Source organism: Narcine bancroftii, chromosome 6 (assembly GCF_036971445.1).
Source record: "Narcine bancroftii isolate sNarBan1 chromosome 6, sNarBan1.hap1, whole genome shotgun sequence".
Taxonomy (NCBI): Eukaryota; Metazoa; Chordata; class Chondrichthyes; order Torpediniformes; family Narcinidae; genus Narcine; species Narcine bancroftii.
The window spans coordinates 78,579,080-78,593,802 of NC_091474.1; the positions used below are offsets into that span (position 1 = coordinate 78,579,080).

Sequence of the window (14,723 nt, forward strand, 5' to 3'; positions counted from 1 at the left end):
AGAAATTGCTGCTCTCATCCTTAATCGGAAGAAATATGGAGGGGCTTTTAATGCGACTCGAGGCAGAAAGTAAGTCCAAGTGGTAAAGGTGTGCTTGTGACCCCTCCCCCCCTCACCTGTCCCTTCCACACCCCACCTTCTGACCTATAGAGACCTTTCACTGCTGTGGGGTCAGATGTCACTCCTAGGATTGTGTTGGGAGTAGAGGCCAGGGTAATGCTGAGCCACATATCACCTTTGTTAACTTTTTTTAAATTGATCAATGAGTACCTCAAACAGGAATCCGCATTCTTCAATTGACACCTGGTAATAAAAGTGACCAGCTACTTTGATTTTGGCATTTACTGAAATAAACGTTAAATCATGTCACCTATATTTGTCATCCATACCATGCATTGCACGGTAAAGTGTATGAATTTTCATACTTCCTTCAATCATAATGATTTATTTCCAAGCCCTTTTTTTTGGCCATATTTTTCCTGGCCTGGTAGTCGGTCTCTTCCTTTGCCTGAAAGTTAATTTCCTGCATCCAGCTAGTATTTCACGTCACAGTGAAAACCACGTGACTCTTCCATGGAATTCGTTACTTGAGAACCTGCCAGAGTCTCGTATGTTACCACTGCTTGGTCCGGTGATACTGTGTGGTCTAAAACCTTGGCACTGGTCCCCAACGCCCCCTTTGCTTGTCCCTGATCCTCCCTTCCCCAAAGGACCTTGACTCCCACAGCCTTGGACCCCAAATGCTGATGGCTTGCTTTGCAGTGTCTGTCGACTGCCTGCTCTCCGACATAGGCACTTGTAGATATCCCTCGTTGATTCTGCTGAACCTTGTCTTTGTGGATTCCTTCATATTTCCAATCCCACACTAACTAAACCATGGCTCTTTCATCAGTACACAAACTGCCCGGTGGAGATAAAACTCCATCAAACAATTCCTGATTTATGATTGGAATAACGTTTTTAAGACCTTTAGTCACTTACACTTTGGCTCAGTGTTTGTATCATTGGGAAATTCTTTGTGAAAGTCCACATCCTTTGTTTTCAGACTCATTTCCCAATGAGAAGGAAAAAGATTGATGATATGTTATATTTGGCCAGCCTTTTGCTTTTCATTTGGAGCCCCATGTTGAGAGAATGAAGTGTCAGAAGGTTCAGACTCCATGCCCAAGAGATAAGGCCCCATGTGGTAGTAATTTCTAACCATACAATGTCTTTACCAGAGCTGGCAATGTGGCTTCTAGCCTCAGTTGAGCTTGTTGGCACCAGTTCCTGTCTTTAATATAATTGCAACATTTTTTTAAAGTAAAGGGGAAGTTGATGCAATGTGACATTTTATAAACAACCGATTTTCTAGCATTCTAATTCTAGTGCATCAAGCTAACACATAACATAAATATTCAGTCTGCACAGTACCAATCCGTCCAAACTACCAGCAAGTTGGTTGTTTTTTTTGTGAGCTGCCTTTTCAAATAAAAATTCAAAATTGAACAAAGAAACCCCTGTAATTATATTCCTAATGCAGCCGACCAAGTGTGCAAACTCTTGGTTTGGTTAACCATCTTTTGCCACTTCTGAAATCACTGCGTTTTTTAACAATACCGCATGGGAAGCCAGCTACATTTTATATGGAAAGTGCACACCAGCGTGACAAGGATTAGAGCAGTAGGCAGAGGCATGGCTGGGTCTGGTGCTGATGTGGGAGCTTCTCTTTATCTGTCTGCCCCTTGCCTTACTTGCTGCTCAGTTGCATTTGCATGTTGAATCACTGTGACCGTGTTTGTTCTTTCTATGTGACGTGCTTAAGTTCTGTGGTGCTTGTTTCTTATTTGATGTAAGAGCAGCTTGTGTATGAATTTTGCCTCTTTCCAATGATGCTCTTGGTCAGGATGTCCACCGTGACTTGTAATCTGATTCTGCCTGTTGAGTTTTATTGGAGGTGCAGTGGTATAATCCTGATTCATGCCTTTGCTGGAGCAGAATAATTAAATGGACTGTTAGATTTCAGCCGCACGTGCCCCACTGTGGCCAGGGTGATGTATACCTATTCTGTGTGGCTAACCAATACCTGCATTTATGTCTCTTTGCACTCTGGAGAACATCAGCGTCTGCCCACTCCAAGCACAGCACTCATTCTGCACTGGCTGCCCTACCCACCAGAGTCTTGAAATGCGAGTCTGCCTGAAAGAATGTGCTGGACCAGCAGATGAGCTGGCATTGCATTAAAACCACAAGAGATGGCCAGATGGATGTGTTTATCCCTTTGTGGATCTCTTAAGGTTATCTAGAGGATGAGAGGTACATGGGACTGGGTCTCACCATCATAGTTGTACTTAGGAGGGAGAGAAAGTGAGGACCTAACTGGCCATCCTGTTCTGGTAATGTGAAGGGTGGGGGATGGGACAAGAGAATGGGGGTGGGATAAGGAGTAAAGAACTAGAACTAGCAATCAGCTGGAATGATGGCAGAGGGAGGGGGCTTGGGGACTAATGAAGGGTAGGGAAGGATCTAGATAAAGTTTGGGAGTTTACGAACTAGACTCCATTATTCCAAACACTTTGGGACACTCCAGCACACCATGCCATGCTCCTAGAGGAACCTTGCCATGAGTTTATGAATATGGAGATGGGGTTAGGTTTGCAAGAGTGGTTAATGGAGGTAAGTCACATTTTCTGAGTTTGCAAAATGACACAGAAGTGGACTTTACCAGATTTCTGATAGATGCACTTTATCAAATTTTTCATCGTAGAAAAAGAGAGATTGGAATCGTGTGTTCTATCATGCCTTTTCCACCTCCTTAAACCCTTTGTTAAAGGATACCTTAGATGGCCAATGGGTCAGATCAAAGATCTGCAATATTATCATATCCTCAAAGAAAAAGAAGCAATTAAACAGATAACAGGAGGAGATAGGTCCAAGACCAACGCCATTCCTAATGATGTCATTGGGACCCCATTCCCAACCATATCATCGGGACCCCATTCCCAACCATGTCATCAGGACCCCATTCTCAACCAAGTCATCAGGGCTCCATTCTCAACCACGACATCGGGACCCCATTCCCAACCATGTCATCAGGACCCCATTCCCAACCACATTATCGGGACCCCATTCTCAACCAAGTCATCGGGGCCCAATTCCCAACCATGTCATTGAGACCCCATTCCCAACCATGTCATCGGGGCCCCATTCCCAACCAAGTCATCGGGGACCCATTCCCAACCAAGTCATCGGGGACCCATTCCCAACCAAGTCATCGGGGACCCATTCCCAACCAAGTCATCGGGGATCCATTCTCAACCAAGTCATCGGGACCCCATTCCCAATCAAGTCATCAGGGCCCCATTCCTAACCAAGTTATCGGGGCCCCATTCCCAACCATGTCATCTGGACCCCATTCTCACCCATGTCATCATAATGCCATTCCCTACCATGTCATTGGGACCACATTCCCAGTGACATTATTGGGAACATATTCCCAATGATTTCTGAGAGTTAAGACAAGAGCGATGCAATTGCAACTGCTGTCAGAAATGCCAGGTTCTGCTTCCTTCTGAGATTCCAGCATCACAGAACCCAGTCTTCAGCCAATTTGATTCACTCCAGATAATACCAAGGAAGAACTGAGGAGCATTTATGCAGCTAAATATAGATTAGGGCAGCATCCATGTGGGTGGTGTGTGTGACTTGTTGATTTCCTTTAGCAATAAGGAGCTGTTGTGCTTTACAAACAGAAGGTGAGAGTAAAAAGCTTCATAGCATCAGACTGGTACTTCTCCTGGACTTTTAGTGGGTCCACTTGATCTCCATAGGATTTGAGGCTTCACATAATTCAACAGGAAACAGAAATTGAAGCAAATGCAATGTCAAGATGATTTCTTGGTGAGGTATCATTATAATGGGTGCATGGTCAAGGATATCAAGCTAGCCTCTCCCAAATTCCTGGTGGAAAGCCACTGGTGGAGGATAAACGTAACAAAGTACTTGACACATCTTGTTTCCTTTGCACCTAACATTGCAACAAAGGTGAAGCACTAGCATATTGAGTGCAGGGTTGCTGAGATACAAAAGCTTCAATTTTCACTGTTTGAACATTTTCATCAAAAGATCCTGCCTCTTTTGCCCAGAAGTGACTTTTGTGTCATTTCTCATCTGCAGGTTAATAGTCTTGGCTCAGTAACTCAGTTGATAGGTTATTGGGACATCATTGGGAATGGGGTCCCCATGACATGGTTGGGAATGGAGCCCCGATGACATTGTTGGGAATGGAGTCCCGATGACAAGGTTGGGAATGGGGTCCCGATGACATGGCTGGGAATGGGGTCCTGATGACATGGTTGGGAATGGGGCCCTGATGACATGGTTGGGAATGGGGCCCCGATGACATGGTTGGGAATGGGGCCCCGATGACATGGTTGGGAATGGGGCCCCGATGACATGGTTGGGAATGGAGCCCCAATGTCATCGTTGGGAATGCAGTCCTGATGACATAGTTATGAATGGAATAATGATGACATGGGGACCATGGCGATAGGTCTGGAGACTTGATCCCTCATCTGACCCAGGCAGCTTGGATTAATGTAATTTCAGAAGAAGTCTGAAAATCTGGAATGCTCGAGGATTGGGTCAGTCTGGATTTTCTGGGTTCTTGGGCAGTACTTTTAAAATATTAATTTAAGGAGGAATAAAGAGAGGAACAGGTAAATTTTAATAGTTTATTTGTTATAGAATAGTATATACAATCTAATTCATTTATCAAAATTAAAGAAAAATAAAAAATGCCACTGTATATCTCTGGCACTTATGGACACAAAAGTCCACTAAATGCTCAAAGTTCGAGAGTTTTTGAAAAGTCCGATTCTCTGGGATCTGGATTTTTGGACTTCTACTGTAGGCAAGTCTGATCAAAAGCCTCAGGGACTGTGAAACAGCCAATTGAATGACATTTGCTGTCCTGTCTTGCTTGCGGTCAGCTTGAACAGAGTTGGGGCTTGCAGTTGCAGGGTTGTGTAAGGATGGATGCTAAATGCCAGCCTTACTGGTGGTGTTGATGTTCTAGCAATGACTTTGGTTCAGACATGGAATTTGTACTTTTCTGTATTGTAATCTCTAAGTTCACCTCTGATGAAATTCCATGAAACTTCAGATGAAATAATTGCTGCCTGAGAAAGTGGATTGGTCATTACACATTTGAGATAAATGTTTACTTGTATTTGACTTCCTGCATTCCTCTCATGAGAGAGATGTACTTGTTTTCCCACAGTGCTTGGCTCTGGAGTTTCAAGACTGAGGGGGTGAAGGCTTTACATCTGATTATTTCCACAGCTCATGATCAAATCACTTCCCCTAAAATCTTTGACCAGATGGCTCTGTGCTGGACAATCCACAACCAATGCTGGACATTTCAAAGTGTGCACTGGTATCTGACAGTCCATTTATAATTCTCACACTTGATAGGCTTGTTGTAGGTATATGTACAGTGCCTGGTGAATGATGTCTGAATGTATCTTACAATGCATCTCAGTGCGTGGTATATATCTGTCCGAATCCTTACTGGCACAGAAGAAGCTGCTCCTATTTTTCTTTACAAATCCCTACATGTTGCCACTGGTAATAGTCATGAATTGTCTTTATCAACAACTGGGGCCCTGGAGTTAGAGGGAGAACCATTGGTGACAACTCTGTGATTTAGTGGGTATCTTCCAAATGCTGGGAGTCAAGTCCTGCATGTTACTTGAATCAATTCCCTCAGGGTCCTGCCTTCTACTGAGCCAAGGAAGGCATTAAACGTACAAAAACACATCTCGGACAACAAGATAATCGAAACCGATCTCTCCTGGCCAATTCATCTGGTCTGTATTAACATTTCAAAGTGACTCTATTCCCAATGGGATCTTTCCCAACACCAGAACAATTTGAAAAAATTTGGAGGGCCCTTGCATCATGGGGGAATATTAAATGGGTGTACCAGTGTGATTAACCAATGCACGTCCAGAACCAAAGTCCATCAGTGTCACTTCCCCAATCTCAGTCCAGTTCAAAAAAGAATAATGGGCAGGGAATTGCAGTCTGGCACCAAAATTTACCTCCAGTTAATTCTTCCAAATATCACTGAGGCTTCAACAAGGTCAATGTGAAATGGATTTGGCTATTGAAAGACCTAATGATATCAAAACAGTGAAAAGTGAGTGCAAATGTGGACACTGGTCTTTGACAGGTTAATCCTTGTATTATACCTGAGTGTTTCTTTCTGCATTAAGAAAGGAAACTGCACCAAAACAGTCAAATGTTTGAGGAAATATCTCCTGTTATTTCTCTTCAAGATGTGTGTGATTGGAGATGTTTACGTAAGGCCTTTTCGACCCTTTGTAAAAACTCCGTAATATTTTGTGAATTATCAGTCACCTTCACGATGACAAGATAATTTCAAATGTGCTTCCTTCTTCTTGTCACACAATTTAACACTGGTCAAAGGCCCATTAGTTATAAGGATGTTATTGGGCTCCATGCATTTTCACTTCTAGTGCCCACTTCCCCCTAGATATTTGAATTCATTGAATGCAGTGCTTGGATTTGTTTAATTACTGTTTTATCGCCACTCAAGAATGAATCAGAACTTCCTTAGTAGCTTTGGTTGAAGCACCAATTTTATCCTGTTTGTGCCGACTTCCTCCGCCCCCCCTGCATCATGCCCATCCATGCCATCCCTCTGTCCAGTTGGTTCATTCTATTCCTCTTGGAATCTGTGCTTCAATGTTTGTGAATGCAAATTGGCCATCTTTGGAACTTATATTTTATGTCTCCCTGGCATTTTTCTCTGTTTTTCAATGAGAAAGAGAACCTTGTGGCCGATAACTGGTGCTACATTGAACTATGCATACTTTGGGACTGGGCAGACAACCAGCAGAAATAAGAGACGATAAACTTTCATTGGAAGCAGTTCAGAAAATGTCCACCAGGGTTGTTCTTGGCAAGAAGAGATTGATATACAATGTTCCGAAGATTACCTCATGTTCTTCAAAACACAAAGATTTCTTCTAAATTGGGGGATGGAAATGTTAACATTGAGGTTCACGCAACGCTGTTACAACGCCAGCAATTAGCACTGGGGCTTGAATCCCTCGCTGTCTGTAAGAAGTTGGTACATTCTCCCTGTGTCTGCATGGGTTTTCCCTGGGGGCTCTGGTTTCCTCCCACTGCTCAAAAATATACCAGGCGTGCAGGTTAATCGGAGGTAATTGGGTGGCACAGGCTCATGGGCTGAAATGGCCTGTTACCGTGCTGTATGTCTAAATTTTTTAAAGTCCACAGTTTAGTCTCCTGGTATTGGACAACCCTCTTGATCCTAGATTCTGGTGCAACTCTTATGAACTGCCTTCAATGCTAATACTTTATTTCTTAAAAAAAAGATACGAGAACTGTACACAGTGCCCAGGTGCATATTTGTCAACAGCCTGGACAATCAAAATGATAAATCTCGATTTTAAGCCCCTTAGATTAAAGGCCAATATACCCCTTGTATTCTCCATTCCCTGCTAATTTTCCATTTGCATCTTACCATTTTGTATTTCAGGCAAAGAGCACCTATAGGCTAGTCATTTGCAACCTCTCTCCTTTGAGATTATTGCCTGCGTTTTGATAACTCAGGCTGAAGTGCATGGCTTTGTGTTTTCCTCCAATCACCAAGTATTCCCCCACTCACTCGCACCATCGATGTACTGCTGTGCTGTCCAAATAACCCTCATCACAGCATGCCCTCCCACCATATCATCAAAGCCATAAGAGGATGGGACCCACAGAACCAAGAGTACTTCCATTTAGGTCAGGCAAATTACAAGGTAAACCCAGCAATTGATACAGACACACAAGTGCTCACCCCACTGATACCTACATACATGTACACACTTACTGATAAACACATGCAATTATAGACACTTCTTTTCACTCATTCATTCATTAAACTCATTTTTTTTTATTTATATTTATTACCTATTTTTCTTTTGTATTTATCATTTATTGTTGATTTAATTTAACGGATACTATTGCAGTTGGTTCTTTTTTACAAAGTACCTGTTTGGCTGAGAATGTTAGAATTTTGGTGCACTTGTGTATTATACAATGTGCATGACAATAACCCAATATAATTCTTGCTCACTAACACATTTATTTACTGCTGGAACAGGCTCGGTGGGTCGAAAGGGAAAATCCCGCTCTCGATGAACTGTGTCGCCACCTTATCCTTCCCACAGTGATTCTGCCCTTGTGAAGTGAACCCCAGTAACAAATGTTAAGGTGGCCATGTTTCCAAACTGGCCAATGGACTTCAAGGATGGCATATCAGCTGTCTCAGTAACTGACAGGAAAACAAACAGGAGGGTGTAGGAGGGAGAGGTTTGCTTTTGCCAGTCGTCTCAAGCATGCAGACGTGCATTTGAAGTGGATTTGAGAAATCTGCGTCCAACTCTTCCCCGGACCACGTAGTCTTGTCCATGGGTGGTGTGGTTGGCCCAGTGGTTAGCACAACACCCTTACAGCACTAGCGATTGGGACCAGGGTTTGAATCCCACACTCTCTGTAAGAAGTTCGTATGTTCTTCTCGTGTCTGCGTGAGTTTTTCCCCGGGGCTCTGGTTTCCTCCCACCATTTAAAACGTATTGGGGGTGTTAGTTAATTGGATGTAAATTGGGCAGCACAGACTGTGGGCTGAAATGGCCTGTTACTGTGCTGTATGTCTAAATTTAAAAGTGAAGTGATAGCTGACTTCACGCATCAGTTGAAGCAGATAGCTTCCAGGCCAGTCAAGGGACCTTGGAATTTGAATAAGAGGTTGAATTTGTATTCACCTCCTTCCTCCTGTGTATCCTTCTCACACACAAACCCATCACTAGCTGTCACAACACTTTTTTCTTCCATTGACAGGAGGTGCTTAAATAAGAAGGCACAAATATTGGGATGACTTTAGATCAGAACTTTGCTGCCAGTGTGTTGACCTTATGTTCTTTTCACTCCAACAGGCACATTGTGGTGTGTGGGCACATCACACTGGAAAGTGTGTCCAACTTTCTAAAAGACTTCTTGCACAAGGACAGGGATGATGTGAATGTAGAAATTGTCTTTCTGCACAAGTAAGTGATGGTTCTGATTTACACCCGAATACCAAGGTAGTCTAGAATCTTGAAGTTCTACCGCAAAGGTCCATCGTTAACGCTGATTCTGAGGTGGAATGATTCTTGTTAATCAATGGATTAAAGGGATATGGGGACAAAACACAGCGATGGAGTCAGGTCCAGAATTGCCCATGGTTTTGGTGAATGGTGGAGCACCCTTGGGCCAAATGACCTGCTCTTGTCCCTGTGTTGCAAATGACTGAAGTGTTCCATGACTTTTCCGAGACGAGGGAACATATCTTTAAAATGTTTGCACATGTCAATTGGAGATGGGAGCGAGGTTGAAGGCATGTGCGATGTGTAATCTCTGTGCTGCTCTCACAAACATAGTTCTCCTTCACAACCCACTGCTTGGCAATTGTTTGTTTTTGCCCAGTGTTTGCAAATACTGGGCAACCATTCAGAAATCAGATTGTCCCTTCATCCTGGGTTGATGGGTGAGTGGCTGTGGAGTCATAGAGCTGGTAAGCAGGCACTTCAGTCCTTTGAGTCTGTGCTGATCATCGATCGCCCATGTTTTATATTCATTCTGTCCTAACCCATGTCCCGTCCCATCAACAGCCTTCCCGTCAAAGATTCTACCATTCACCGTCATGCATGTGGCATTACAGTGACCAATTAAACCACCAAACTTGGACCTTTTTTTGGGATGAGAGAGGAAACCCATGCATTCACAGGAAGAGCTTGCAAACTCCACACAAATGGCAGCCAAAGTAAGGATTAAACCTGGCTGCCTTGGAGCCATGACTGTGCAGTGCTCCAGAATCAAGTCAGGGAAGGGTGATGGCAGTGCAGCTGGTAGAGCTGCTGCCTCCAGTTCCAGTGACTTGAGTTCAATCCTGACCTCTGGTACTGTCTCTGTGGAGTTTTGGCCTTCTCCCAGTGACCAAGTGTGTTTCCTCCAGGTGTTCTATGCCCCTCTACGTCCCCAACACATGTGGGTTGGTAGGTTAACTTCCCTTTGTAAGCTGCCCCTCATGGAATCTGGGGAAGAGTTGATGATTATGTGGGAAGAATATATTGGCATTAGCATGGGGTGGCTGATGTTTAGTATTGACTTGGTGGGCAGAATGCCCTGTTTCTATCCTGTAAAAAAAAACCACAGAAATACTGGAGGAACTCAACTAGACTCACAGCATCTATAGGAGCTAAAGATATATCACTGACATTTCAGGCCTGAGACCACCTTCAAGGTGTGAGGAAAAGACTGGCAGGCATCTGAAAAAGACTGGAGAGAGAAACAGGGAAGAATGGGAGGGCGGGGGCGGAAGTCCAAACCAAAAGGTGTTAATAGGATATGATAAGAGGAAAGGTGAGTGGGACCAAGTGTCAGAGCCCGGCCGAGTTAACTCACTAATTGTCTTCTGGCAGTATGAAGGTACAACCTGCTTTCACATTGATGGTGCTGAAGGTGGGACCCGGATTGCCGATTAACCAGATGAATCATGGTGCAGCTTACCCGCTTCCTAGGTGTGTCGGCAGTGTGAAAAAAGCTGGAGGGAAAGGCGACAGGTGGAAGAAGAATCGGGAGTTTAACGGAAACCATAGTTGTTGATGTTAATGCCATCCGGTTGGAGGGGGTCCAGACGGAAGATGAAGTGTGGTTCCTCCAATTTGTAGGTGGTCTCAGTTTGGCAGTGCATGAGATCATGGACAGACACATCAGCAAGGGAATGGGATGGGGAATTGAAATGGGTGCAACTCCATGATGATGACTGGAATAAAACATATTTTTGAATCAAGTTCACTTATTTTCGAGCTGAATTCAGCTCCGTGTATGTAAGTTGCATTATTGGTGGAGGCAATGAGTTGATATGTGGCCAAAGGTTCTTTTCTGGATTCACACTTCAACAGAGGAGTTGTGCATCTCACATGCCCCATCCTAGCTGCATCTGGAACTGCTGATTCAGAGAATCTGAATCTCAGCTCCAGGGACTCTTTGTTAGGGCAGTGTTCCACTTAGACTAAGCTCTGCAGACCAGGGAGTCCAAGGTTAACAGCTCCACTTCCTGCTTTGAGGCGATTGGTTGGACTCTGAGCCAAGTAGTTGAACAGAAGGCAGCCCCCAGAGAGCTTGGGATGATTGAGTGTGACTTGGATTAGATCTGAACAGGGAAGAAACAGGAGCAAGAATAGGTCACTGCACACCTCCAGCCTGCCCTCTGACTATTAGTTGGTGGGTTAGTCCACTGCTGTAATTTCCCCCCCCCCCCCCCCACGCCAGTGTGAGGGGGAGAATGGGAACACGGTCTTTATTCCTTGGATCGTAGAAGGCTGAGAGGGGATTTGATAGAGGTGTTTAAGATAATGAGAGGGATAGATAGGCTTTTCCCATTGAGAGTAGGGGAGATGGATACAAGAGGTCATGGGTTGAGAGTTGACGGGCAAAGGTTTAGGAGTAACATGAGGGAGAACTTCTTCATTCAGAGAGTGGTTACTGTGTGGAATGGGCTTCCGGGAAAGGTGGTGGAGGCAGGGTCAATTTTGTCATTTAAGAAAGAGTTGGATAAGTTTATGCATGGGAGGGGGATGGAGGGAGATGGAGGGATATGGGCAGAGTGCTGGTAAGTGGGATTAGAGGAGGGTACTTGGATCAGTGTGGACTAGAAGGGCCAAATTGACCTATTTCCATGCTGTAATTGTTACATGGTTATATATGGTTATATAAAATGGCGTATGTGTAAATGGATGTTTGATGTCTGCATCGACTTGTGGACTCTATGGCCTCTTTCTGTGCTGTATGACTCTGATCACCACTGATCTACTCCAATCCTCATCTGCCAAATCCCCCATGACTCTCACTTCCCCTGTCTTTCATCTGATTTAATTGGTTCCTCTTTAAACACTTCCAGTGGTCACCCTTTACAACCTCGCAAGGCAGTATTTGCCAGCCTGTGGTCTGTGGACCACTGATGGTCCGCGAGCCTGTCCTTGGTGGCCCACAATGTGGGGAAGACAAATATTACTGATGTAACAAACAGATCAGGTGTAAAACAAGTTTATAAATTTGACGAGAAAAAAATCAAGTCAAGTTCAAGTTTATTCTCACCTGTTTGCACCATTGCAACCTGACGAAACAACGTTCTCTGGTCCTTGATGCAAAACACGCAGACACAACCATTCATAACACACAAACAAATAATACATATGCAGGACAAGCATTCATATAAATAAATAAAAATCTCAGATGCTTAGTGTGAGCAGTTCCTTTGGTTGTTTAACATTCTCATTGCCTGCAGGAATAAAAATTCTAAAACAAAATTCCCTATTGAAAAACAGAAAAATCCCCTAAATGGTCTGGGAAGGGGCCTCCAGGTCAACAGCTCCTTCTTCCCTCCCTACCCCACAAACTGGTGGTCCATGGGTTTGTTATAGGTCAATAGTTCTCAACCTTTTTTTTCCCCACTCATATACCACTTTAAGTAATCCCTTACTAACCATGGAGCGCCTATGACGTTCTATGTACAGGTTAAGAGGGACTGTGAGTGAATAAAGATGGTGAGCCAATGTCCTGATGAATTAGGTTAACCTAAGTAGTCATTTTCAAACTTTTTCTTTCCACTCACATCCCACCTGAAGTATTTCCGATGCCATCGGTGCTCTATGATTAGTAAGGGATTGCTTAAGGTGGGATGTGAGTGGAAAGAAAAAGTTTGAAAGCCACTGTTTTCATCATACCTCATTGACTCGTTATGTGCACGAACTCCAAAGGAATTCAGAACTCCAAAGGAAATGAGCCAATGACATATTTCTCCAGCAAAATATTTCAGTAACATTTGGGTCTAGAGCAGTGATTCTCAACCCTCCCTTCCCACTCACACACCACCTGAAGCAATCCCTTACTAATCACAGAGCACTGATGGCATTGGGATTACTTAAAGTGGTATGTGAGTGGAAAGAAAAAGGTTGAGAACCACTGCCCTAAAGTGACTGCCTATCCTTTTGTAACAGTGTCCCCCTTACAGATTCTCACACTCATGGAAACATCTCCACATCTACACCTGCTCCCCCTCCCCTTCTTAGATGGTTCAATAACATTATCTCTCTCGCACTCCAAAGACTATAATTCCAAAAAATGTTGATCTAAACCACAAGCAATGATGATCTCCACCCACACATCCAAATTGGCTAGTTGTGTGGGTTCTCGCATCCTGGGATCAGGATGACCACGGAGCAAGCAGATTCTTCCTGAGGAATAGTGCTCCCGGCTGTGGTTGTGGTCTTTTAGGTTTCCCAAACACCCACTCAACTCCAAGGTTGGGTCCAGTCCGGCACAAGAGAAGCTTTTTTCCCTTTTCAGTCTGAAGGAAGAAAGGCTTTAGGACACAGAGAGAGCCTTTCAGAGGCTGACCAAATGATTCTGAAATCATTTGTATACCTCTGCAGTTGGCATCGGATCCACTGCATGGCGCTGTGACTTCTGAATTGCCTTCAAATAACAACATGTTTTGAGATTAGAGTGTTCTTAAATGAAGTAAAAACACAATACTGGGGAAACTCAGCAGGTCAAACAGTGGACTCTATGTAGCAAAGATAAAGATACCAAACCAATGATTTATGCTTGAGTCCTTCATCCAGGTATGAGAAAATGTTGGCAGGTGCCTGAACAAAATGGTTGGGGGGGAGGGAGAGGAGCACAGACCCAAAGGTAGGAGGTAATAGTGGATGAGGGAGAGAGGGCACAGCAGCAAGTTGGGGGGGGGGAGAATGACTCTGTGAATGGAGAGGGAAGGGAGTGGAGAGCTGGAGGGAGAATGGGGAGTGGTCCAGCAGCCACTGGAGAAATCGCTATTAATGCCATCCAGTTGGAGAGTGCCCAGGTGGAAAATCATGTGGTCCTTCAATTTACAGGGGTTTTGGTGGGATAGTACCTGAGGCCATGGATAGGTATGTGAGCGGGAGTGGGGCGCAATGAAGCTTTTGTTTTAAATTCTCCTCTGCAATTTCCTCCTTTCTCCCCTCACGTTTCCCACTCAAAGAATCATCTCCTGTCCCTCAGTGCCAGGGCAGTGTAGCACCCGGTTGTCATTCCCCTCAACCTGGTGAAGAGTGTTCTCACCCCAGCATACAGGTCTGCCAGGAAGTGCATCCAGGGGGAATTTGACATGCCATCCTTTGTCTTATATCTTCATGGCATCCAATTTTGATGACAATTTTCCAATGCCCTGAATCCCAATGGCCCTTTAGACCAGTCTTGAATGTGGGACCTATTCAAACACATTACTGAAGTCCATGTAAACCTCATGGGAACTGAAAGGTAATGCTTTTACCAATTTTAATATTGCAAATCTGAAATACTCAATTTTGCCAATAAGCAGAAAAATACTCAAAACAATGAACTGGAAAGTTCAGGTCCTGGACAATGCTCTGACGAGATTTGATGGAGTTCAATGAGGAGCAGCGAAGACTTGTATCAATATTCAGAGGATGCACACTTTGGATAACATGCTAGATCATTTATTCCACATAGAGAATTATTTAAAAGGGAACTGAGAGACAACCTATTCACACAGAGGATGGTGGGTATATGAATGGAGCTGCCAGGGGAAGTGGTACAGT

At 44.1% G+C, this 14,723-nt stretch overlaps 1 protein-coding gene across 5 annotated transcripts in view; it reads left to right on the plus strand.

Moving 5' to 3' along the window:
* kcnma1a (potassium large conductance calcium-activated channel, subfamily M, alpha member 1a) overlaps nucleotides 1-14,723 on the plus strand; it is a 743,259-nt gene that overhangs the window by 486,045 nt on the left and 242,491 nt on the right. For all 5 annotated transcript variants that reach the window (XM_069885464.1, XM_069885465.1, XM_069885462.1 and 2 more), the window contains exon 10: nucleotides 9,012-9,122. In XM_069885464.1, the coding sequence (XP_069741565.1) occupies nucleotides 9,012-9,122 (111 nt within the window). The remainder of the gene's footprint in view (nucleotides 1-9,011; nucleotides 9,123-14,723) is intronic.